This window comes from Schistocerca americana, chromosome 2 (assembly GCF_021461395.2).
Source record: "Schistocerca americana isolate TAMUIC-IGC-003095 chromosome 2, iqSchAmer2.1, whole genome shotgun sequence".
Taxonomy (NCBI): domain Eukaryota; kingdom Metazoa; phylum Arthropoda; class Insecta; order Orthoptera; family Acrididae; genus Schistocerca; species Schistocerca americana.
Window position 1 is genome coordinate 1094921054 of NC_060120.1, and position 27940 is coordinate 1094948993.

Here is a 27940-nt window from a genome sequence, read left to right on the forward strand (position 1 = left end):
TCTCCGAAGACTGTATCAGGTTGACAGGAATAATATTAACCAACTCTCTGTTCTTGAAATAAATGATGTACTCGTAGAATCTTGTCAGTTCAACAACAATATATTTTCAACTCTCATCCCAAAGTAACAGTTATTCTGTACAAACTCCAGCAAGCCAACTGGTTCCAAGATAAATGTCAGAATCAACTAAACACTCACACAATTACATAAGTTCTGCCTCATGTAGAGCCAAGACATGAAGTCTCTATACAATACATGCTTCATCTGTCTCTGTAACAGTCCTCATGTCACCACAAACCACGGAACATTATACAAACACTCATTGACTTTTTTATATAAATTCCGAGGCGCTACTGGTAACCACTTGTCGGGGCCACTCGTCTGACACAGCTGTCCTTCCTGCACACACAGATGTGTGTGGCACCGTAAAAAGACTCTCACCCTCATCATTAAAGTATCGGGTGTTCAAGACAGTGGAGAGCCAAGTGTTTCTAGAATTTACCCCGAAATTCTCGAAGCACTACAAGCCATTGCTACCAAGCTAGTGTCATACTATAGAAGACTGCTCGAAAGGGTCCCAAGTTCAGCTTAGACTGCCAAATGAATAAATCAGTGGTAACCACAGTCTGACGATGCTGTCATATGTATCAAAACCTCAAGGCAATATTTTGTTTTCTCTAACTGTAGGCTTGGAGACTAATAGGACAACCAAATGACAAAAAATATAATATATAAGGGAATATTACATCACCAAGTAGTTTGTAGTCTGTATTTTAGTGCAGTAGGCTCTGCCACACATTTTTCTAAATTCTGGAAGTCCTGAAAAAATTGCATCTTGCACAAAAATAAGAATCTTTTTACCATAATTCCATCATTTGTTTTGGATGTTCTCGCATGTGTCATTTCCTCGTGTCTTACAATATCGTCTCTGATATCATACTTCAGTTTTTAGTACTAGGTATTTGACATTTACCATAGCAGCGACAGACTTATGGGCAAACATATGAGGAGGTACCCAAAAAACAAAAAGCTATATATTTTCAAATCATTTACGAAACAACCTTATCGCCTTCCTTGTTCTACCAGTGCTCCCACTTTTCGAAGCATTTTTTGTAGTCATCTTTAGAAATGGCTGACAGCTCCTCCCTCGGTTTTTTGTCAACTTTTTCAGTGTTGTCAAATTGATATCCTTTCGTGCCCCTTTTCGTGTGTGGAAATAATAAAAAGTCACACGGAGCCAGGTCAGGCGAGTAAGGTGTGCGGGGCAGCGGAACTGTGCCGTTTTTGGCCAGAAACTGTCAAACAAAGCTGGATAAGTGTGCAGCTGCATGGTCATGGTGGAATAACCGGTCTGCTGTCTTCTGTTAAAATTCGCTGAACCGAGCTCAGAGATAACCAACTAATCTCCGACGGTCGATCAGTTGTCTGTCGACAGTCTGTGAGCACGGGTCTTGAATTTTTTCAATATTTTTGTTGATTCGAGCAATTGGACGTTCAAAATGAGGTTTTGTCGTCAGTCGACGTGTCGCCATTTTTAAATTGAGCAAACCACTTGTACATTTGAGTTTTTCCCATAGTGTCATCTTGGTAAGTCGCTTTCAACACTAAAACAGCTTCAGCAACATTTTTACCGAGTAGAAAACAAAATTTCATAGCTACACACACTTGCCATCATAAAAAGCGTAACGAGAACAAAACAGTGCTAGCAAAACCACCAGTCACTTCAGATGAACAGAACAAGCCAGGTGAAAAACTCAGGGGGCACTGAACTGGCTGTGAGCTGCATTATACATTACATGCCTTGTGGCATTACATGCCTTACTACACAAGCTCTGCCAACAACAATGTTGTTCCAGGTTTTTTTTTTTGGGCGGAGGAGGGGGGGGGGGGGTTGGGGGTTACTCTCTCATACTGCCCTAACAAGAGAAAATACCATAGCAGCCACAGACTTTTGGGCAGTTGTATCGCCCTGATGAGAGAAAATATTTTCACTGCCACATTGCCACTCAGGGTTGATTTTTTTTATCAGTTACTTGTGAAATTCATCCATCAATGAAGAATAGTAGTAATCTTGGACAGTTTTTACTTTTTTCTGGTAATCAATGAACCTTGTAACTTAAAACTACAAAAATGTTCCACCAAAATATTTTTACCAAATTCTTGGGAGCATACTGACAAAAGAGAATGCACTTTCAAGAATGCTTTTTATATGAGGTAGCACATAGCAACATATTCGTATGGACTGCTACTGAAAATAAATCATGTACAGTTTTCATCTGCATTTGAGAATGGACCACCAAACCATGCCAAATGAAGATACACTTAGCAGTGGAGAGATATGGAAAATATGGAAAAAATCTTAGTTTTCAAACTACTACTCCAGAGAGAGAGAGAGAGAGAGAGAGAGAGAGAGAGAGAGAGAGAGAGAGAGAGTGAGTGTGTGTTCTTGAATGGTTCTAATGAGAAAAAAGATCAAAATATTTGAATTCAGTAGTAATATATCATGAATGTGTGGAGTGAGATACTAAACACTGTGTCTTATTAGATAAAGTACTTAATAAGCAAATACATGTTTAACCTTTAGTGATTAGTGTCTCTTAATGATAGATAGTTAGTTAAAATAAATAATATAGTGCCTTGCTGCATGATCAGCACTTGCTGATAGATCTCTAATAGCCATAGGAGCTCTCCTTCTTCTTCTTCTTCTTCTCCTTTTTCAGATTTTGTCAAATGTTCCTTTTCAGTAAAACTGCTTGTGTTAAAATGCTAATTCCTGTCCTGCCTAAGATTTTTGTAATTTAACAAGAAAATTTTTACGTGTGGATAAATATGAGATTAGAAATAAGAGATGGAGTTTACCTACATCATTTATTGTTTGCTGATGATCAAGTAGTCGTAACACAAGATGGGGAGGATGCTAACTATATGTGCAATCAAGTAGCAGTAGCATACTGAACTTGGGGTTTGAAGATTAATTACCAAAGAACAGAATACTTGACTAATGATTCAGAGGAGCTATACATTGAAGGAAAGAAAATCAAAAAGATAAACACTTTCTGTTATTTGGGATCCATTTTAGAAATCGAGGGAAAATCAGAATCAGAAATCAATAAAAGAATTAGTAGCAGACGGAAGGTCATTGGGATGCTTAACTCAGCCTTATGGAGCAGGAATGTAATGAGCAGAACTAAAAAATTAATATACAAATCCATATTAGAGAGTGTGGTTCTGTATGGAATGGAGACCTGGACAATTAACATGAAGCACTTTAAAAAATTACAAGCTCTAGTGTTGGACTTTTGGAGAAGATCAGCAAGAATCTACAGAAAAGAAAAGATAAGGAACACCGAAATATAAGGAGAATGGAAATAAAAGAAAGAATATATGACGTAATGGATAGGAAGAAATTAAAGTGGTACGGGCATGTACGACGAATGGAGAAAGCCAGAATACCAAAATTGATACTGGAGTGGGAACCGGAGGGGAGAAGAAGAAGACGACGACCTATGACCACCTGGCTCCAAAATGTACAGCACACAGTGAGGAGAATGGGCGCAGAGGAAGAGGATACACAAGATCGAAACACCTGGAGGAATATTTTGAAAATATAGTTTAAGAAATGTTGGAACACGTGAGGCAATACTAACCTTACGACTTATCTTAGAAGAAAGATTAAGAAAAGGCAAACCTACGTTTCTAACATTTGTAGACTTAGAGAAAGCTTTTGACAATGTTAACTGGAATACTCTCTTTCAAATTCTGAAGGTGGCAGGGGTAAAATACAGGGAGCGAAAGGCTATTTACAACTTGTACAGAAACCAGATGGCAGTTATATGAGTCGAGGGGCATGAAAGGGAAGCAGTGGTTGGGAAAGGAGTGAGACAGGGTTGTAGCCTCTCCCCGATGTTATTCAATCTGTATATTGAGCAAGCAGTAAAGGAAACAAAAGAAAACTTTGGAGTAGGTATTAAAATTCATGGAGAAGAAGTAAAAACTTTGAGGTTCGCCGATGACGTTGTAATTCTGTCAGAGACAGCAAAGGACTTGGAAGAGCAGTTGAACGGAATGGACAGTGTCTTGAAAGGAGGATATAAGATGAACATCAACAAAAGCAAAACGAGGATAATGGAATGTAGTCAAATTAAATCGGGTGATGCTGAGGGAATTAGATTAGGAAATGAGACACTTAAAGTAGTAAAGGAGTTTTGCTATTTAGGGAGTAAAATAACTGATGATGGTCGAAGTAGAGAGGATATAAAATGTAGACTGGCAATGGCAAGGAAATCGTTTCTGAAGAAGAGAAATTTGTTAACATCGAGTATAGATTTAAGTGTCAGGAAGTCGTTTCTGAAAGTATTTGTATGGAGTGTAGCCATGTATGGAAGTGAAACATGGACGATAACTAGTTTGGACAAGAAGAGAATAGAAGCTTTCGAAATGTGGTGCTACAGAGGAATTCTGAAGATAAGGTGGGTAAATCACGTAACTAATGAGGAGGTATTGAATAGGATTGGGGAGAAGAGAAGGTTGTGGCACAACTTGACTAGAAGAAGGGATCGGTTGGTAGGACATGTTTTGAGGCATCAAGGGATCACAAATTTGGTATTGGAGGGCAGTGTGGAGGGTAAAAATCGTAGAGGGAGACCAAGAGATGAATACACTAAGCAGATTCAGAAGGATGTAGGTTGCAGTAAGTACTGGGAGATGAAGAAGCTTGCACAGGATAGAGTAGCATGGAGAGCTGCATCAAACCAGTCTCAGGACTGAAGACCACAACAACAGTTTAAGAACGTTTATGGGTTGTATTGTAATTTCCAAGTAAATTATTATGTTGGAGATAAGCCTCTGCAATGAGGAAAAGCTCAAAATAATAATAAAAATAATAATAAATATGAGAAAATCTGTCACAGATATCAGTATAATAAATATTTTGTGTTTGTCGAATAATTGAATTAGTGTTTGATTGTCTGTCATGCAGGTGTGCTTGGCAGTTCAGCGCCTGTTAACATCCCCGGCAGTACACTGAATAGCAGAAGCTCTCTAGGAAACTTCTCACCGTCTACTTCATCTCCATTGCAACAGCTTCAATCAAGTTTTCTGTCTGCTGCGAGGTTTTCTCATCAAGATTCACTTGATTCGGTAATGACCTTTTTCATAGTGATGTGTGTCAATTGATTGTTGTTTGCAACTCCTGTGTATTCATTCATAAAAATTAAAGCAATATGATCATTGCTATGTTTAATGTGAACATTATAAAAAAAAACTCTTACCATCAAATAGGGTGAAGTCAACTAAAGTTAAAAAAATATTTTATGTTAAATAACTACTAAAATTTCAGTTATTACATTTACCATTTGAAAATTCTTATTTTGTTGCAGTAGCTAAATGTACAATATTCCAAACCTCTTTACCAAACACTAATCATTTTCAGGACTGACTCTTTTAATGGGCTAAAATTTTTATCGGGTGACTAACATAAAACAACTTGTATGTCTAGGTCTTATGTATGTTCTGCAGTGACCCTTAACAATGACTACTAGAGCAGTAACAAAAGCTAATCTATTATACCTACCTGTTTATAGACACACAAATAAAACTTTGCATATTCTTAGTGGAACAGAGTTAAGTTTGATATCTTTTCTTGAGTTGTTCTTCTGTGAACAAACCTTCGTTAATACAGTAGAAATGTGTTATAATGAATGCAGCAACAATGTGAAACAGCAACAAGTCAACAGTTGTTTATAACGATCTTAGTGGTGGAGTGAGGAAGTGATTGTTGCAAGTGTCTGTATGTGATCTTAGGAATTTGCCACATAGAACACAGTTCTGTTTGCTGCATCATACAGTTGAGATCGTAAGAGTTGTCAGTGTGAAAATGTCGCATGATCACTTTTTACAGTTTTTCAGTAAACAGAGCCCACTGACGATGGCACAGAGGTACCAAAACATATTTGGGTAACAAGAAAGAATAGTGTTTTGCATAAAATGCGGAACCTAAACCCACTAATACACAAAAAGTTTAAGGAGAAATGTAAACAGCGTAAATTGAAGAAATATAACCTTGGTGTCTTAGAACTGTGTCTCACGGGAATTTTAAATGGAAAAATAAGCATTAACAGTGTACTTGAATGTAAAATTCCCAAGGAAACCCTGTTAAACAAAATTCATGGTCATCATAGTAAAACACATGGTGGTCAGCCAGTTTTCAGTGCTAAAGAATAAGACAGTGTGTTTCTTCAGAATTTCATGAAACAGATTTGTGATCACATTTTTTTCTCCTTAAACTTATTGCATATTAGTGGGTATGGGTTTCACATTTTATGCAAAACACTATTCTTTCTTGTCACCCAAATATGTTTCGGTACCTGTGTGCCGTCGTCAGTGGGTTCGGTTTACTGAAAAACTGTAACAAGTGAACATTTTTTGGGTTGTAATTGTTGTAACAAAATGAGGCCTAAAGACAGTTGTTCGTTTTTGTTCTTTACTTGATTTTACGTTATATGGCTTTTACAGGACCATATGTATGGTGTCCTCCACTGATAGCTTGTCATTTGCAAACTGTACGATGTAAATGTAAAATTTACCCCCACCTTGATTTTTAAAAACATGATTTTTGTGTGGCAAAATGTTTTGTGTATATATTTGTTATTACTCACGTTTTGTTGTGATAGGTCCTTCTTTTGTGTTCTGGGAGCACTGCACACACACACACACACACACACACACACACACACACACACACACATATATTAAATGTACTTTCCATAATTTTGGTTTAACAAATGCATTTTCACTTCGCAGAACACAATGTAAACAATATTGCTGTGTGTCCTAACCCCATCGACACTTATTTTTGTCCAAGTGCCTTTGGCACCAAATTTGAATTTTGTTTACTTTTATCTCTCTCTCTGTGTGTGTGTGTGTGTGTGTGTGTGTGTGTGTGTGTGTGTGTGTGTCTGTCTGTCTGTCTGTCTGTCTGTTTGTTGTTGATTGTTGACGAAGGCCATTAGCCGAAAGCTTTAAGTGTGAAAGTCTTGTTGTTGTGCCTATCTGCAACTCAGTGTCTCGGCTATATGGTGAGTAGCAACTTTCCGTCTCATAATACTGTTACATTCCATCCTGGATTTTCCACCGTTTGATTTAACTTCTCTATCATATCAGTCTTGTAACCATTTTCCACTACTATTTGTCTTATTGTGTTCAGCTCTTGTGTGTAATTCTGTTTGCTTATGGGTGTTCTGTTCAATCCCTGCAGCATGAATCTGTAGCTCGTTTTTGTGTTTGCAGCTGGGGGATTTGGTAGATTGTAAATGGTGGTGCTCGTGGTTGTTGGTTCCCCGAATATTTTGTAGTGATGGCTGTTTGTTTTTAATTTGGTTAGATCCATAAAATTAAGTAATGTGAATTGAATTTGTGGGTGTAAGTTGTTTATTTCATTGTGTAGCTGTTCTGTTTGTGTGTGTGTGTGTGTGTGTGTGTGTGTGTGTGTGTGTGTGTTGTTTGGTACATAATGATACCAGTATATTGGTTTTATTATGTGTGTGAAGATTTGTTCTCTAAGTTTTTCATGAGTATGTTGGCTAGGGGGCCACTAATTGGTGATCCGTTGGCAGTACTTCATGTTGGAAATAAATTTATTTGTTGAATATAAAGTAATTTTGTGCTGTTATGGTCTTGAGTATGGTTGCTATTTCATTAATGTGTGAATCTGGTGTGTTTCGTTGTTGTTTTAGTCTTTATATGATGTTGATTGTTTCATTTATTGGATGCAAGTGTAAATGGGTGTGACATCAAATGACATGACGCTTAATGTGTCTGGTAAGCCTACATTCTCGAGTCTCTCTACTAGTTCCATTGAGTTCTCTAGGTTCCTGTTGTTTTTCCAAAAGTGTATATTTTCTTCTGTAATATGTAGAAGATAATTTCCACATACAAAAAGCAATAGCAGAAAGTAAACAAGTTGTGAATCAATACACGACACTCTGCAAAGACACATTATTTAACACGTGGAAAAAACTGTACAGAAAAGGGAAAACACACACACACACACACACACACACACACACACACACACAGACAGACAGACAGACAGACAGACAGAGAGAGAGAGAGAGAGAGAGAGAGAGAGAGAGAGAGAGAGGTAAACAAAATCCAAATTCAGCACCAAATTCACTCATGCACTAATGAATGCCGATGGGATTAGGACTCACAACAACATTGTTTACACCCCATTTTGCAAATTGAAAAGGTGTTTGTTAAACCAAAATGATACAAAGTAAAAATATGAGAGCTGCAAATGCATAAGACTTATCTTTCTGCATGTGTTACTCTGAAATTAGTTGTTGTTGTTGTTGTGGTCTTCAGTCCTGGGACTGGTTTGATGCAGCTATCCATGCTACTCTATCCTGTGCAAGCTTCTTCGTCTCCCAGTACCTACTGCAGCCTACATCCTTCTGAATCTGCTTAGTGTATTCATCTCTTGGTCTCCCTCTACGATTTTTACCCTCCACGCTGCCCTCCAATACTAAATTGGCGATCCCTTGATGCCTCAGAACATGTCCTACCAACCGATCCCTTCTTCTAGTTAAGTTGTGCCACAACCTTCTCTTCTTCCCAATTCTATTCAATACCTCCTCATTAGTTATGAGATCTACCCATCTAATCTTCAGCTTTCTTCTGTAGCACCACATTTCGAAAGCTTCTATTCTCTTTTTGTCCAAACTAGTTATCGTCCATGTTTCACTTCCATACATGGCTACACTCCATACAAATACTTTCAGAAACGACTTCCTGCCACTTAAATCCACACTCGATGTTAACAAATTTCTCTTCTTCAGAAACGCTTTCCTTCCCATTGGCAATCTACATTTTATATCCTCTCTACTTCGACCATCATCAGTTATTTTGCTCCCCAGATAGCAAAACTCCTTTACTACTTTAAGTGTCTCATTTCCTAATCTAATTCCCTCAGCATCACCCGACTTAATTCGACTACATTCCATTATCCTAGTTTTGCTTTTGTTGATGTTCATCTTATACCCTCCTTTCAAGACACTGTCCATTCCGTTCAACTGCTCTTCCAAGTCCTTTGCTGTCTCTGACAGAATTACAATGTCATTGGTGAACCTCAAAGTTTTTATTTCTTCTCCATGGATTTTAATTCCTACTCCGAACTTTTCTTTTGTTTCCTTTATTGCTTGCTCAATATGCAGATTGAATAACATCGGGAAGAGGCTACAACCCTGTCTCACTCCCTTCCCAACCACTGCTTCCCTTTCATACCCCTCGACTCTTATAACTGCCATCTGCTTTCTGTACAAATTGTAAATAGCCTTACGCTCCCTGTATTTTACCCCTGCCACCTTCAGAATCTGAAAGAGAGTATTCGAGTCAACATTGTCAAAAGCTTTCTCTAAGTCTACAAATGCTATAAACGTAGGTTTGCCTACTGGAATTAGTATTAAAATTTAATTATTATGCCAGATTTATTGTTTAGTTTTTGATAATTTTTCAGGACAATTAATGTCGTCCTACAATCATAAAGAGTGTACAGTTATTAACAGGTCATCAGTCAATTTCAACCCCACCTCCCCCCTCTGCCTACGCCTCAGGTGGGCTGAAGTTGTTTTGTGATGTGAAGCTGAGTGACAATCTGTTATAACAAAAGGTAATAAGCTCCAAAAGTTTTATTACTACAGCTCAACACCAGTCGTCTGAAACAAAAACAATATAATAATTGTATTATTTTCAGTCATATGTAAGTTAAAAGTTCAAAATCATCAACTTCACCCCATTTTACAGTACGTGTTCAGTGTCTTATGTGTAGCACACATTTGTGATAACATCAGACACACAGAATAAACACCAGAGTCTTCCTAGAAGAATTCCTTCTTTTGGAGTAGTGAGAAAATGTTGGTAGAGATATAAACTGGCTGGTAGGGATGCCTTAATCTGTAAAATGCAGAAAAGTGTAAATTATGGGAAAGCATTGGAGACACAACAGTCGAAAATGGATAAATTACTCTTTTTGTCATTCTCTTTATATTGTTGAAAATATGAAATTGAAACAATTTAAATTTTGCCTATTTAAAAAAAATATGAAATAATCAATTGTTTTTGTTTCTTTCTAACAGCAGTTAGCTGTACTCTTCCATGAAATCATATTCATGTTGTAATGTGAGACTTTATTGATAGTCACTATAAAATTATGATAAATAGAACTTGTAATACAATATTGGTTAAAACACTTAAGTTGGCAACCTTCGTGAACGGAGAACAATAGGCATGATATCTACAGCTTGTTACTATCAAGGCAGTCACTTGATTCTGGGACATCCTGGGCGAGAAAGAGAGCAGAAATTATCACGTTGCAGACCATGTCGAGGAGGAATGTTTATGCCTGACATTGGGTCATACCAATATAAGATTGCATGCCTAGTACGGATTAACGCATTTCAGGCAGAAGTAATGACAGTTTGTGAAAGCCCGTTATAGGGACTGCTGTTTTCAAAACCAATATTTGTTTGTGTAAATGACTGTGAAATTAAGTTAAAACTGTTGTAATATAACACAGTGAGCTGTAGGAAGGTTGCTGCTAGAGTCGCTATTGTCGGATCATGAGTATCATTTTAGGCAGTGACTGAGCATACTTTCCCACACTTCCAAATACTGCGAACCTATAATACAGGTGACTATAATGCAGCATGCCCACAGTAAAAATCTTGCTTACCACACTAATGCTACATTACACGATCAATAACTTTGCGGATATAGTGTATTTTCTATTTTGTTCCAAGGCTGACTTCGAGCAGGAATAGGGTGGATTTTTTTGCAGGAATCTGTATGAAAATCAGTGTTAAAGGTCATGATAACATCAAAGAGTACTTAAAATGCAGGAAATGCTGTAACATGAAATTGTTAATGATGGAAAAGCATTGTATTGAGGGAATAGGACTTACATTTGGGATGGTCAAACGTGGATGTAAAAAGTGGGAAAATGTAAAATGCAAAAACGTAAAAGCAGGGCTTTTGTGTATATGACATAAGTAATATACTAACTACTATAATGAAAGAAGGAACTCTAAAAAGCAGATTTTGAAAACTTCTCGACAGAATACGATATGATAAATACAGAGAGACAACTGTGGTAGTAAATAAAACATGTAGAAATGGAATTTCAATTTAAATTGCAGCACCGTGATATGAATACATCTTGTAGTTACTTGCCACATTATTCTATGTGAGGCACTAGTCCCATTTTCTTGTGTGAAGGTAAAGTTTGTATGAGTATTTTGTGACAGTGCAGTAATTAATGTGTGTCTTGTGTAAAGAAAAAAGAAAAACAATAGTGAAAATTCCTCAATAAATAATATGCAAAATAAAGGAAAGTCAACCATACACCTATAACTGCTGATTTCTAGAACATAGAAACACACAACAGATACTGTTCCTTTTGCTTGTAACTGTGCACCACATGTCAGTCAGCTGTAGGTGTTGGTTGCCTTACCTTTAATTTACTTATTAAACAAGGTAGAAGTTTGGTGCTCTCAGATTTCCACATTCTTTAATGTGATAATCTGTGACATTCTCTTGCACAAAGTTTCAAAATAATTATTGTTGTTATGCTATGTCTCATAATGTAATAATTCTATTGTGTGTATTGTAAGTGTAAACAACCTGCTTTATTTTCATAGGGGAGCTCATTTTTAAATCCACCCACAATGACATTGAGTAGTAGTGCATCAAAAATAAATAGCTTCGGGTCCAGTAGTTTATTCGATTTCACAACGCACCAGAATACGTCACCGAGCAGTCGCGGAAACCTCTCGTCCTCGCTGATCGGTAGCTTTCCTCTCAGTTCGTCAATGGGCAACAGTATATCTAATGATGTAAGTATATTAGAGTGTATTTTCCTATATAACTGTAGCTGTATCTCTTTTTTTTACTTTGTGTGTGGCAGGATCTCTTGCTGAAAGCTAGTGTTTCTTTCAGGTGCATATGCAAAGGCTATGTGAGGAGCTCGCTAGTAGTAGATCCAAGTTGGCTTCCTGGGATGAGAGAATAGCACAGGCCCGTACTGCATGTGAAGCTTGGCAGCGTGAATCTGAAGAGTCTAATAGGAAAGCGAGCATTGCCGAACAACAGAGAGATGAGGTTTGTACTCCAGATTTTTTTGCTGTTCGAAAACACACACTGCCTGTAGTTCGGCAATATGATTTAATCTCCTGTTAGTATTGGTCTGTAGTCTGCTGCTTTCTGAATTCCCCAGGCAGAAGTGTTACTTGAGGTCTTTCCACTGGCAACACTTTTGCCGTACAGTGTCCAGTTACGCAATCCACCGGTCGTGCCCATCGCGGTGTCCTCGCCTTCCTTTTTGAACGACTTTAGGTGCTGCATCGACACCTATTTTATGCCAAAGTTTGTTTTTGATGCAGTAAAAACCATCGTACTATCTCCGGCATAAAGGTGTCATGTTCGTTAAACCGTATGTCGAGATACTTACTTTTCACTTTGGTGGAACTGAGATCGCCAGTTTGTAACGGGCTTTTCCACGCTGCTCCTCTAGATACATCTGTACTTGCACTTTCTCGGTGTCAATTTTTAGTCCAACTCTGCTCACTTTTGGGTTATAGCTCAGATAAATTTAAAATTATGATTGATAATTTGCAGTGCCAGTGTGCAGCGACAAAACAGACAATACATTAAGCACGTGACACTCAGAAAGGAACTGTATTCGGCTGGCAGCTGCCCCTATCACCTGATTTACTGAAACGTCATTCGTAGTAATACGTTTCTCACGAAGACACACCACGGTATAGTGGTAGGGGTAATGTCTCCAACTACACTCAGGTCCTGGGTTCGATCTCAGCAGCTGCTTAAAGTTTGGGTAAAAATCATCAGCAATGATAATCAAAGAATTCCCATACAAGGAAACAGCCTTATTCTGCCGACAGCCTCGTACAGGGCTGAGGAGTGGATGGGCACCCTCTTCCTCTCGAGCTGGAAAAGTACCCCCACAAGACAGAAGAATTGGCAGTGATTGGTGATGTGAGGGTGCTGAAGGCAATGGAAGCCCCTCCATTAAAGCCAAATGTTGATTATTGATTGGAGATGTGCCTGTAATTTTGGGAGGGGGGGGGGGGGGGGGGGGGACGAGCAAGGTCTGATAGTGAGATTCTCAAAACAAATATTATGCTATCATATATTGTACTCTCACTTAACAGTAAGCATGCATAACAGAGTTGCCTCATTATACACAACATCGCAAATACATCAATACGGACAGTGTCCAGACTGGTCAGTCTTAGTAGATCCCAAGTGAATACATAGATAACAGGTTTTCTCTTCTCCTCGTGATGTCTTCGGCATTGTCAAGACCGTCTTCCACAGCTCACATCGTGTCTCTGAGGCAGGGCCCGATGACACAGAATAAACCACCCGGCTTGCAGGTGTGTGTGTGTGTGTGTGTGTGTGTGTGTATATTTTGTCTGCTTTAGAAGAAGGAATTTTGGCTGAAAGCACACATGTTTAACAATCTGCCAAACGTTGAGTAGCATCTATCTTTTCCATAATATTGTCATTATTCCAACTAGTAACATAAAAAAACACTGTTTAAGAATCACAAGAGAAATAATGATGAAGAGTAGGCTGAAGTTAAAGATAATCATTAGGAAGAATCAATATGGAAAGGAGGAACAACCGACACAATATTTGCACTAAGGCAGCTGATGGTGAAGCACAGAGAAGTACAAGCTGAACTGCATATGGCCTTTATCAAACTTGAGAAGGCATATGACAGATTACCGAGGCAAGAGATACGAAGATGTCTGAGAAGTAAATGCGTGCCAGAAAAATATATCATGGTGGTAAAGACATGTATGAAGGTGCAATGACACAAGTCAGAGGCAGTGCAGGTGCAACAAGGGCATCTCTAGTGAGAGTAGGACTACACCAGGGATCTGCCCTCCACCCATATCTCTTTGATGTTGTCATGGATGTACCATTCAAAGATGTGAAAAAAGAGGCACCTCGGAGCATGATGTTTGCCGATGATGCAATCTGTGAACCCACCCAGGAGGCACTTCAAGACTAGCTTGAACAGTGGAGAAAAGCTCTAGAGGAAAGGGGAATGAGAATTAGCAGGGTGAAAACATTGTATATGTGTAGAAAGGATGCCAAAGACCTACATATTAACCTGCAAGGAGAGCAACTGATGCTAGTCAATAAATTCAAATACCTAGGCTCTTACGTGCAAAGTGATGGAGGACTGGAGGCCGAAATACAGCACAGGATAAATAGTGGATGGATGAACTGGAGGAAACAGTGGAGTACTGTATGATAAGAAGGTTAGCTGCAAAAGGAAAGGAAAGCTTTACAAATCTGTGGTGAGGCCTGCGATGCTGTATAGCGCAAAAACTTGGCAAATTTCAAAAGCCCGAGAGAAAAAGATGGAAGTGGCAGAAATGAGAATGTTAAGGTGGACGAGTGAGGTGACACGAAAGGATAGACCAAGGAATGTGTACATTGGGGGAACTGTGGAAGTGGGTCCCATAGGGAAGAAGATCCAAGAAAGTAGGCTAAAATGGTATGGACATGTGCAGAGAAGAGGGGAGTACTATGTGGGGAGAAGAATTGAAGACCTAGAAATCGAAGAACCAAGGAGAAGAGGAAGACTGAAACTGAGATGGAAGGTGAAGGTAGTAGGGTACCTAAGGGAGAAAGGATGGCTCAGAAAGGAAGCACTGGATTGACATTTATGGAAGAGAAATATCCAGCAAAGCATCACCGACCCCACATGATGATGATGAATATGGAAAGAAGTGGGATACTGAAGTACTGAGGAATGGTGGTGTGTGTTTGAAGATCTCTTAGGTTATAGAGATTGTGATTGTCTCGCTAGACACTTCAGTTTAAGAGGAATGGGTGTAATTAAAAAGGGCAATCATAGAAGTTGGACAGACAAATACAGGTTAAAAGAAGATAACTCTGAAGAAGTTTGGATAACAGAAGACATTCTTCAACTGATGGATGAAAGCAGGCAGTACAAAAATGTTCAGGAAAAGACTGGAATAGAGCAGTATAATTCTCTTGGGAATGAAATCAGTAGGAAGTGAAGGGTAGTTAACGTACAATGGCTACAGGAAGAATAATCGTAAAGGAAGTTCTCATCAGGACAGATTGAGATACAGGAAGGTCAAAACAACATTTGGTGAAATTAGAAAGAAAGGTGTCAAAACTACAACTGCAGCAGGAATACCCTGTTAAACATAGAGGAGAGAGCAGATAGGGGCTGCATGTGAAAGATGAAGGAATGGGAGCCAGTTGGTAAGATGTGGGAGCTCCAGTATCAAAGTCGGAAAGTTTGACAGTACTTTGAAATACACCTACTTTCTAATCAAATAAGGCAAAGCAGATAGATCGCATTCCTTCAGGACTTTTTAAATTATTGGGGGAAGCAGCAACCAAATGATTGTTTACATCGGTGTGTAGAATCGGTGAGGCTAGAGATACACCACGTGATCAGAAGTATCTGGACACCTGGCTGAAAATGACTTACTAGTTCGTGGCACTCTCCGTCAGTAATGCTGGAATTCACTATTGTGTTGGCCCATCCTTAGCCTTGATGACAGCTTCCACTCTCGCAGCCATACATTCAATCAGGTGCTGGAAGGCTTCTTGGGGAATGGCGGCCCATTCTTCATGGAGTGCTGTACTGAGGAGAGGTATCGATGTTGGTTGGTGAGGTCTGGCATGAAGTCGGCATTCGAAAACATCCCAAAGGTGTTGTATAGGATTCAGGTCAGGACTCTGTGCAGGTCAGTCCATTACAGGGATGCTATTGTTGTGTACCCACTTCTCCACAGGCCGTGCATTATGAACAGGTGCTCGAACGTGTTGAAAGATGCAATCTCCATCCCCGAATTGCTCTTTAGCAGTAGGAAACAAGAAGGTGCTTAAAACATCAATGTAGGCCTGTGCTGTGATAGTGCTATGCAAAACAACAAGGGTTGCAAAAACATGACCAGACCATAACACTACCACCTCCGAATTATACTGTTGGCACCACACATGGGCGGCAGATGACGTTCAACGGGCATTCGCCATACCCACACCATGCCATCGGATTGTACCATGATTCGTCACTTCACACAACGTTTTTCCACTGTTCAATCGTCCAGTGTTTACACTCCTTACGCCAAGCAAGGCATCGTTTGGCATTTACAAGCATGATGTGTGGCTTATGAGCAGCCACTCGACCATGAAATCCAAGTTTTTGCACCTCCCGCCTAACTTTCATAGTACTTGCAGTGTATCCTGATGCAGTTTGGAATTCCTGTGTGATGGTCTGCATAGACGTCTGCCTATTACACATTACGACCCTCTTCAACTGTCGGCGGTGTCTGTCAGTCAAAAGTCGAGGTTGGTCTGTACGCTTTTGTGATGTACATGCCCTTTCACATTTCCACTTCACTATCATATTCAAAACAGCAGACCTAGAGATGTTTAGGAGTGTGGAAATCTCGCGTACAAGCATATAACACAAGTGACACCCAATGACCTGACCACGTTCGAAGTCCGTAAGTTCCGCAGCGCGCCCCATTCTGCTCTCTCACAATGTCTAATGACTACTGAGGTCGCTGATATGGAGTACCTGGCAGTAGGTGGCAGCACAATGCACATAATATGAAAAACGTTTGTTTTTGGGGGTGCACACATACTTTTGATTGCATAGTGTATGCTGTGAGACTTTGGAAAAATATCATCCGTGCAATCCTGAATGTGGCAAGTGCAAATAAATGCAAGTAGTATCACATGTCACTACATGTATCAGAACTATTAGTTTAACAGCTCATACATTCAAGCTGCTGACAAGAATAATTTACAGAAAAATGGAAAAGAAAATTGAGGCTTTGTTATGTGACAATTAGTTTGCCTGTAGGAAAGGTAAAGGCGACAGAAAGACAGTTCTGATGTTATGTTTGATAATGTATCTGTCAAAGAATCTTTGATGGAAATAAAAGAAAGAAGATTGGAGGTGAAAGGATATCAATGATAAGCTTTCATGATATTGCTGCCTCACTGGAACTACGGAAGCATTAAAGAATTGTCAGATGAAGAGTTCTGTCTGATGAGCATGAAATTTAGGTTGAGAATAACCCAAATAAAAACAAAAGTGTCGAGGATTAGCAGAAATATGATAAGATATATAAACTTGGCACCAAATTTTGGGACCAAGCAGTAGACAAAGTTACAGAATTATCCCATCTTGGAAGCAAAATTGTGAATGACAGATGAAATTAGGAAAATATAAGGAGCAGAGTAGCACAAGCAAAGAAGGTATTTCTCACTAAAAGTAGTGTGTTAGTATCAAGCAAGAAGAGGAGTGAAGAAATTTCTGAGAATGTTTGTTAGTAGTACAGCATTGTATGAAGGTGAATCACAGACTGTGGAAAAACCAGCAAAGAAGAGAATCAAAGAGTTTGAGATGTGGTGCTATTAATTTAAGTTAAGTGGCTTCATACTATAAGAAATGAGGAGGTTCTTCGAGAATAGACAAGGGAAGGAATATCTGGAAAACACTGACAAAAATAAGAACAGGATGGTAGGATACATGTTAAGGAATCGAGAACTAACGTCAGTGGTACTAAAAGGAGCTCTATATGGTGAAAACTTTAGGGAATATGGCTAGCATACCATTGAAGACATTTAATGTAAGTACTACTCTTGAGATGAAGAGGTTGGTTCTGGACAGGCTGCATCAAACTAGTTAAAAGACTGATGACAGATAAAAACTCTCTCACTGCCTTCACCATTGTGTCTTCTGACTCATGGAGGCGATGTCATCAGCGTATTCCATTCAGATTAGCTTCATCCCTATTGCTGTCCATTTCTTTGTATCTCTTTCACAAGCACTGTTTAACCAGTACAGGTGCTGTAAACTTGTTTAATAAGAAAACATTGTCTGTTATGGTTTTAATAACAACTTCAAAAAAGCTCCTATCATACTTCACATTTGAGAAATGGAAACTGGGGAGTTGACTATCAACAGTCATCAAGTAGTACGGTTTATATCTATTATTTTGAAGTGTCGTTTATACCACATTCTCTGCGTCTTCACAGTATTGCACATGAAAAAGCCACATGTTTGTGACATACTGGTGCAGATGTTATTTACTTGAATTGTGTATACAACTCAACAGTGTGACATGTTAGAATGTATCCTCATAGAATGGCAGTTTCATCATTATCTTTCTTTTGTATTGTTAATGATTGAAGATCAATATTTGCTATAAATATATTTATTGTAGTTGTGAATATCCAACAATGGATACCATTAAGTTATTACATGTTTGTTTTGTTATTCTGCAATTATGAAACCAGATAGGCTCATATTAAAATTCAAGTGCAGTTGAAACTTTGCTACCAGCACATCTGTCTTCAGGACCTAATACTAATCGTCATCATCACAAGCTGTCATCATTATCACAAGCTGTTACGTGATAAAATGGTATTAACATTTTGTTTGCTGAGGAATGTTAGCAGGTATTTTGTGCTAACTATTTTATACCAGTGTACTTTTTCTCTCTTTGTGTGTGAGTTACAGACAGGCACAACAAAAAGACTTCCTTCTAAAGTGAACACACACACACACACACACACACACACACACACACACACACACAGTCACGGAAGCACAATTCACAAACTCGTGACCTCTGTTCCTGGCCGATACGGCTGTACTGCGAGCAACTGTGCATAATGGGAGAAGCAGTCTGAATGGTGGGGGGCACGGGGGTGGATGGGGTGAGGAGGGGGAGGTACAGTGGGGTACGGTTGGGGGACAGTAAAGTGCTGCTTGTGGGAGCATATGGCGAAGTGGCTGGGTCAGGGTAGGGTAGCTAGGTGCGGTTGGGAGGTTAGACAGTGGAAAGGGGGGGGGGGGGGGGGGAAAGGTGGGAAGTAGGGGAGGGTAAAAAGGAGACCGTGGGTGCATTGGAAGAGTAGAAAGCTGTGTAGTGCTGGAGTGGAAGCTGGGGAGGGATAGGTGAGTGGAGGACAAGGACTAATGAAGGTCGAGGTCATGGGTCCGAGAATGTGAGATAGATTGGTGTTTCCCACCTGTGCATTTCCAAAACGCTGCTGTCAGTAGGAAGGAACCAAATGGCGCAGGCTGTGAAGCAGTTGTCAAAGTGAAAAATGTTGTGTCGAGCAACGTGCTTAGCAACTGGGTGGTCCTGCTGTCTCACGGTCGCTTTTGTCGGTGGCCATTCGTACGGACAGACAGCTGTCAGATGTCATCCCCGTGTAGAGCACAGCACAGGGATTGCAACTTAGCTCGTAGATCACACAACAGCTTCCACCAATAGGTCTGCCCGGCGGTGGTGGTGGGAGTACGTACGGGACAGGTCTCGCATTAGGTCTATTATAGGGATGTGAGGCGAGAGGTTGGGAGAAGGTAGAAGGTGTGGAGTTGGTTTGGGCTAGGATATTGTGTAGGTTCAGCGAGCAGCAGAATACCCTTATGGGAGGATGGGGGAGAAGGATAGTGGATAGAAATTCCTCGTTTTAGGACACGATGAGAGGTACTCGAAAACCTGATAGAGAATGTGACTTGGTACCGAGCTCCTTTGTGGCAGGATAGTGGGACTCTGGGAGATGGTGGGTGACGGGAAAGATAAGGCACAGGAGATTTGTTTCTTTACAAGTGTGGAAGCTTGTCACAACAGATGTGACGGCCACAGGTGGCTAGAGAGTACGGAAGGGACTTCTCGATGTGTAATGGGTGGCCCACCGAACCTGTGCAATATCTGAGGCCATCCCTACGCCAGTCCTGCTCGTGACCTATCCCGGCAGTGGGCAGGGTACTTGTGAAAGCAATCGTGTGATCTACACAGCCACTGTGCCGTGTTCTACGCAGACACGACAACAGACGAGCTGTCTGTCTGCACGAATGTCCACTGATACACTGTCGCCAAGGAACAGCTGGACCACTCAGTTGCGGAGCACGCTGCCCAACAGTGTTCTTCATTTCGGTCGCTGCTTTCCAGCCTGTGCCATCTAGTTCCTTGCTGCTACCGACAACATCGTGTTCCCATAACAACCCTTGATCTCAACCTTCATTAGTCCCATTTCTCCCTCCCCTGCTTCTACTCCAGCACTGCACAGTCTCCTATTCCGCCAGTGCACCCAGAATTTCCTTTTTCCCTTCTCCAACTTCCCACATTTTCCACTCTGCTCCCCTATTTAATCCCCTCCCTCCCAACTGCACCTAACTGCTCTATTCTGTGTGCTACACATCCCTGCATGCTCCCTGAAGCAGCACTTTACTGTTTCCCCCCCCCCCCCCCTCCCTCCTACCCTGCTGTCCTCCCCCCCCCCCCCCCCCTCCTTGTCCTGGCCACCTCTGCACTCCCACCACCCACACCCACCACCCACATTGCTTGCATGAATGTGTATGTGTTATCTACTTCAGAAGAAGGCCTTTTGCACAAAAGCTCACGTGTATAGCAGTCTACATGTTGTGCCAGTCTGCGACTCGGCATCTCTGTGTGGTGATTAGCAGTCTATTCTTTTCATAATATTGTCACTATTCCATCCTGGTTTTTCCACTGTTTAACCATATGAAATAAGGTAAATTGTACTCACCACATAGAAGAGCCATTGAGCGGCAGACAGACACGTTGAAAGAAGATTGTTATTGTAGTCGCATTGGTGGAATAGAAAGCTAATTGTATATAAAAGCTTATATATATATAGAGTCAATGTTTATAGCGCATGTCTGTCAATAAACACCTCATCTATGGTTGATAGTAGTCTATCCTCTTTCATTTTGTTGTTACCATATTTCATCTCAGATTTTCCATTCTATGTGACAAGTTATTTTGTAAAGGTAATGCTGGTATAATTCATTGTTTTCATCTATCAATTAAAATAATATGGACTAAACACAGGTAGAACACTTTGTGGCAGTGGAAAAATATGGTATGGCATGTCCTGATGCAGAACATCTTTTTTCAGGCACTATCACAAGCAAAAGCACTTCAAAAGGAGGTTGATCTTTTACAAGGAAGTCCGTATTTGCATGGTCTGAGGAGAGTATCTGAACTGAAATCGTTATCACTTGCAACTCTTAAGTCCTTAGAAGGACAGTTGAGAAGTGACTTGGAAGAAATTGAGAAGGTAAGAAGTTAACATCTATACCTGCTTACATATTCTGCAAGCCACCATATATGGTGTGGTGGAGGGTACCTCGTACAACTAGTAGTCATTTCCTTTCCTGTTCCACTCGCAAATAGAGACCAGGAAAAACAACTATTTCTGTGCCTCCTTATGAGCCCTAATTTCTCTTACCACTTCTTCACTTCTCTAACCGAGCGAGGTGGCACAGTGGACTCACATTCGGAAGGGTGACAGTTCAAACCTGCATCTGGCCGCTCCGATTTAGGTTTTCCATGATATCCCTGAATTGCTTCAGGCAAATGTTGGTGTGGCTCCTTTGAAAGGGCACAACCAATTTCCCTTCCCATTTTTCCCTGATCTGAGCTCATGCTCTGTCTGTAATGACCCTGTTACTGACAGGACATTAAACACTATTCTCGCCTCCTCCTCCTCCTTCATGGCCATACGTGAAATGTACATCAGTGGTAATAGAATCATTCTGCAGTCAGCTTCAAATGTTGGTTCTCTACATTTTCTCTATAGTGTCCCTCTACAGATTCCCATTTAAGTTCCCGAAGCACTTCCCTAATACTTGCACGTCGATAGAACCTATTGGTAACAGACCTAGCAGCCTGCCTCTGAATTGCTTCGATTTCTTCTGTTAATTCAACCTGGTGGGGATCCCACTCTCGAGCAGTATTCGAGAATAGTTCACACTAGTGTCCTGTAAGCGGTATCCTTTACTGATGAACCACACTTTCCCAACATTCTGCCAATAAACAGAGTCCTTAGCAGAATCCTCACATACTCATTCCATTTCACATCACTTTTCAGTGTTACACCCAAATATTTAAATGATGTGACTATGTCAAGTGGGACTCTTATCATTCTGTATTTTGGCATTATGGGTTTGTTTTTTCTGCTCATCTGCATTAACTTACATTTTTCTACATTTAGAGCTAGCTGCCATTCATCACCCTGTATAGAAGTTCTGTCTAAGTCATCTTGTATCCTCCTACAGTCACTCAACTTGGACACCTTCTTGTACATCACAGCATCATCAGCAGACAATTGCAGATTGCTGCTCATCCCATCACATCATTTATGTATATGGAGAATAACAGCAGTCCTATCATATTTCCCTGGGGCTCCCCTGTCAATGCCCTCGTCTCTGACAAACAGTCTCCCCCGAGGACAACGTATCGCATTCTGTTAGCACGTATGTAATTGCTGTTTCATCGAGACTAATACGTACTAAAAAATGGGCGAGCTTAGAGATTTATTTTACATATTTACTAGTTCTATGATAGATTACAAATTTTGAAAAAATAATGACAGAAAGTACGAAAAAATAACTACAGAAAGTACGATCGTCGTTCCGAGGAAAAAGAGCAAGGCGAATTATTGTGAAAGTTCTTCCTCCGGAACCTTTCAAAATGTCTCACTCACTGACCAAACGTGACTTATTTGTAGTAGAAGTACAGCAAACTGTGAAACTATCAAGTAAACAGACAAAATTACATCGGTGCGATCGTATCGGCTCGACCCGTCGTGACGGCGGCTGTTACATTTGCTAGTGTTCCTTTGGAAATCATTCTAGAAATTGACAACAGAAGGTAGCACCGATCGGCGGGCAGGTCTCGAGGCGTCCGTACGTTGTTCTTGTACGAAGTAAGTCCAGTTTTTGAGTGGCAGGTGGCTCGCACGTATAGAAAATCTCGGCTCGTCCCGTACTCACGCGTAGTCTCTTTAACACGGAGTCGCATCTCGACCTGCACTCGGGTTCGGGCCCCGAAGTGTCGGAGAAGTGTTCGACCCACTCACATATTAGGGAACCTATTCTGTATGCTCGTACCGTCATATCGGGCTGCAGTGTGGAAATCTACAGAATCTGCCATTAGTCCACAGTGCGCAGGATATCGTGTGAGAAAAAGGCGAGCTGAGCACCACGGGTGCTTTCTCTAAAACTGTGCAGATTAGCAGACAAAAGCTTTTCCGTCGTGCAGAATTTTGTTATATTCGAAGTGAGAATATGCACGAGAATTCTGCAGCAAAAGGGTGAACATCCTTATCTCCGGTTACCTACCAACAGGAGCCTTTCCTGAACTGCACGGGTGGAAATTCTTCATTGCTCTAAACCCCGTGGCCCAACTTAAACTTCTACTAGTCCTGCCTCCCACCTACCCTCCACAGCACTGCTTCCCGATACTGCACCTAACAGCTTTATGCTGTCCCTGCATGCTCTGCCAGACAGCACTAGCACCTTCCCCCACACCAGCTCATGCTGCCTCCTTACCTCCACCACACATTCCAGCATATTAATGCTCCACCAGAAACAATCGCAGTCGAGCTCCGGTGCCGTCAAACGGCGGTCGCGTGTTCTCGTGTGAACGTGTGTGTGTTTTCTAATGTAAAAGAACTTCATCTGAAAGCTTTAATATTTTGACAATAGTTTTCACTGTGCCCGTCTGTGGCCACACACCTCCACTATACGGTGAGTTGCAGTCTACCGTTTCCGTATTGTCGTCGTACGTGTATTGGTGGTGCCGAATGGCGACCTCGTATGTAAAAAAAATTCAGTTCTACAGGAGAGCAAAAGGACATTATTATTATCTCGGTAACAGACAAATGTAAAATTATTGTCGTTATATACATTTCTCTAATAAAATGTTAGATGTGAAAAGATTGGGAAATAAATTTTGAGTCACGCATTAAATAAAAATTGGCATATGACGGTACCGTACGGACAAACTGACACGTGAGGCTGCAGTTCGACACCGTCAGTACTGTGGGTTTGTGATTAATTGGTGAATATGTTCCAGGTGGGGAGAGTAGACGTTGGAGTTCCATTGTAAAATCACTGAAAAGGAAAAGGTGGTGTAGTCAGTGAAGGTGAAGCTGGTGTGTGTGTGTGTGTGTGTGTGTGTGTGTGTGTGTGTCTGCAGTGTGTTTGTCTGCAGATTAGTCCTGTGCGATCGGTGTACTGTCCGTGGAGTCGTCAGCCGTCAGTGAGAGCTCTGGTTGCATAACAACTGTTGAATTAGTTCTGTGCTGTATTCTTTTTTCTTTGGGCTTTTCTTTCTTTTAGCTGTTTTTCTCGGTGTAGTTCTTCAGGTTGTAGATCGGGGTAAGAAGACGATATGTCACTTCTTCGGCCCAGTGTCGTAATCTTTTTTGTCCGGTGACTTGTTTTTGATTGTATGCCACATATATTTTGGAAGGGAAAAGCTGTGGAGTGGGATTTCCTCCCTCGTGTCGTCGGAGGGATACAAAATGAGAAAATGTTTCTGCCGGTGGGCTCGTGCTGGCACTGTAAGATTGGAACTCCGAAGGGATAGGGATCTCTCTTGCAAATAATGTTTCATTTTGTTGCACATTCTTGTTTTACAGCAGATGATAAATTGCATTTTGAAAGAAGATGAGGTGATAGCTGTGACTTTTGCATAATTTATCGTACTGACTAGATGTGTGTGCTCGTATTTTCTTCTCACGTCTGTACGTGAGAGACAGTTTGTGGTTTTATATTATTGTATTTTATTTTACCTTTCGAGTATTGAGCTAAATGGTGGACACGGAGAATGATGTTGCGCACAGTTTACTCGGGTAGCTGGCTGTTTGCACGGGGACCTTTACGAAGTGATCTGCGACAGTTGTCAAATTTCGGGTCTGCCTTTCAGTCGGACAGTGCGTCCAGAATGTAAGCGTCGAAAATATCTCGTCGGCAGTGAGACGTAAGTTTTCACGTCACATCTGTACACTGTAACTTTGAACTTTTTATTTGAGGACATTCTTTCAAAAACTGAGATGAAAGCCCTAGTCTCCATTCGGATATTTTTTTTAACACTGTCCGTCGGACAATCGCCATTCTAGATTACCTCGTAGCTCTCTGTCTGTCTGGATCCTGAGGTCTCTGTAGTAGATAACTCCTTGTACAGTATTCGAAGTTCTAGCTGGAACAATACTCCCTCAGTCTTTTCGCACGTCTTATGTGCTCGAGACTAGACGACAGGAGATACTTTTAACAGTAGTAATCCACTTCGCATTTTTTTCCAGTGTGTCTGCTTCTCCAAATTTATCTTCCATTTGTTGTGTGAAAAATAACTGTTTCATCCCTGTAAAAGTATCTCTGCACTTTCTAGTGTGCACAGTGTGTGTAATAAATTGTTTTGTTCCCAGTCTTCATGCATGTCCCTCTTCTTGTGGGGTAGCTGGTGTAGGGAAAGCAGTTGGTTTGTAACTGTATGTATTGAAATCTTTACATTCTCCTAGAGGTTGCTAGACTTTTTCATCTCACAGACCATATGCCAATTTTTCCTATTTTAGATAGGGTCCTGCCTTACATACATTTAAGTTTCACAAATTCCTCAACCTGAAGTGTGTTTCCAACAGCTAATACTGTGCAGTTCAAATGGATCGGTTTAACTGTAGAAAAGTAGAGCAAAAAACTAAAAAAAAGTTAAGTTTTATGTGTTTGTTACTTTAGTGACACAAAATGCAGGTCTAGTAAAACTAATAAAAATGCTTTTAATGGGAGGTATGAGCCTGAGTCTGTGTAGCCAGAATTGCCCGTATTCCATTATAAACTGTACTTTTAAGTTTTTCATTAGTGACTATTGGCATCAATTCTTCTTGCACTATGACATTCATTTCTCCAACTTCACTGTGTTGATTGATAATCCACAGATTTTTCCACAGTCAAAATCAAATCTAATTTCAGAGTCGGTGCGACGGATATTTAAATGTTGAACGTACATTGAAATGCGATCATTCTGGCAGTTTGTCTGTGACAGAAACTGGAAGAATTTGCTCTCTCCAGTGTTTGTTGGATTAATTTTGGAAGAAAAACTGAAATTGTGGACTTGTTTTTATCAAATTTAGACTGTCACACTGCAATGGCAAGTTAACCTCATTAAAATTAGAAAACAAGTATGTTAAATAAGCGATGTATGGTTTCCATTTGATTAGATTTCCTTTTAAAATTGGATTTTTAGTGCCCAGAAAGTCTAAAACAGTCTCAAGAAGTCAGAAAAATCATGTCAAACATAAGCTTTTTTACACCCTGCGCATTTCATTGTGATGAAGTATCAGCATTACAAAGGTATGTACATAACCTAGAATGCAACACCTCACTTCGAAATTAATTTGCTGTGCTAATGACAAATTTAAGAGATTGATGCTGTCTACTACTCAGATTTTTAGCATCTAACTGTGGTTGACGGTTGACGTAGTGTACTGCATACACCCTGGGTACATTTTGTTTTAAATAGCTTATAACTCCTTGATAGCACCCAAATGTGCTAGGTGCTCCACCTGCTGCTGCTGACATCGTATTTGATAATGGGATCACTTTTTCGACGAAATAATCTTTCGAAACATTAGCTACTGATTCGCCTTTACTGGTTTTTCCCACAGTTCTCATGAACAGCAGCTATTTGTGGATTTTTTGGTCCATAATAAAACAAATTTATAATACTAATAATGCTTAATTTACCAGATAAACTTGACTCATCCATTTGTATGGAGAAATTGGTCATTTGCATGTAACTACACAAGTTGATTTCAGTATTGTGCTCAAAGGAAATCTTTTGAGTATATTGTAAACAGGTTTGTGTAGAACAGTTTTTAAAACTTCTTCAGTGGCAGGCAAAATTAACTGTTCCCCAATAGTCTACAGTTTTCCAGATTTTGCTGCAAGTAGCTAGATTTTTTTAAGACATTCACAAATCAACAGAATCTCTTTGTGATGTCAAAGTAAAAATGCTGTCTACTGCTGGTCTCTTATGAAATTTATCATTAAGTATTTCACCCCTTTTTATCACAGTGACATGTTCTCAAATGTCTCTTATGAAATTTATCATTAAGTATTTGAAAGTATTTCAAGTTTTTTGCCTCTTTTTATCACAGTGACATGTTCTCAAATGATCCTCGGTTGTTTCTTCAGATGATTTCATAGCATTTATGCTTAACACTTCATTGCATAAAATGCACTTGTTGCATAAAATGCACTTAGGTAATCATTGGTCCAAGAATGATGGAATGAGTCAAAACTTCAAATAATCAACAATTTACTATCTATGTTCCTTTTTAGATTCTGCTATGCTTAGAATCAGTTATCTGTTAACAAAATTTAAACTATTTTGGTAAATATGACAAGATGTAGCAATCAAAATTAGCCCTCTCATATTCAGAAAATGATTTGGGTATCTCTTGGCAGATGTAAGGAACTACAAAAAAAAGGTAAAGAAAAGGATATTTTCCACCACCTCTCCAAAACAACATACATTGATTCTCTTCGACTTGCACATTACTTAACTATAAACTGTTCACAAAGAGATGAACAAGGACACTAGTTCAGGATTGGCATAAGTCGGTCAGTTCAGCCCACTCGAACTTTGTACCCACTGACTGCCAACCTATGCAATGTAACAGTGCATGTGAAGCCACTGCGAGATAATTGTTATGTTATGTAGTGTTGCAGAGTAATACATCTCTCTATGACTGATGAAATGGTTCATGGCACCTTACTGGCAGTGCCAAATACTCTGTCCACTCCTCAGAGAAGAGCAGGGGCTAGTACTCTAAGGACTGGAACCATAAAAATAATTAATAATATTGCTGAATGTTGCAAGCAGGAGAGTAAAAGTAAGTAGTGGCTCCATCTTCTCTCTTAGTCGATGAGACACACGCTGGCATACATTGGGGCAAGCTTCATTGCTGTGAGAAAAATTTGGAATTTTCTTTATGACCTACCTAAATGGCAACCACTTTCATTGACCCCCAT

General features: G+C 40.2%; 1 protein-coding gene across 1 annotated transcript in view; it reads left to right on the forward strand.

Annotated features, from left to right (window-relative positions):
• LOC124596499 (putative E3 ubiquitin-protein ligase UNKL) overlaps nt 1–27940 on the forward strand; it is a 268521-nt gene that overhangs the window by 221904 nt on the left and 18677 nt on the right. The window contains exons 11-14 of the mRNA XM_047135658.1: nt 4979–5139; nt 11694–11888; nt 11992–12153; nt 21019–21180. Coding sequence (XP_046991614.1) covers nt 4979–5139; nt 11694–11888; nt 11992–12153; nt 21019–21180 — 680 coding nt within the window. The remainder of the gene's footprint in view (nt 1–4978; nt 5140–11693; nt 11889–11991; nt 12154–21018; nt 21181–27940) is intronic.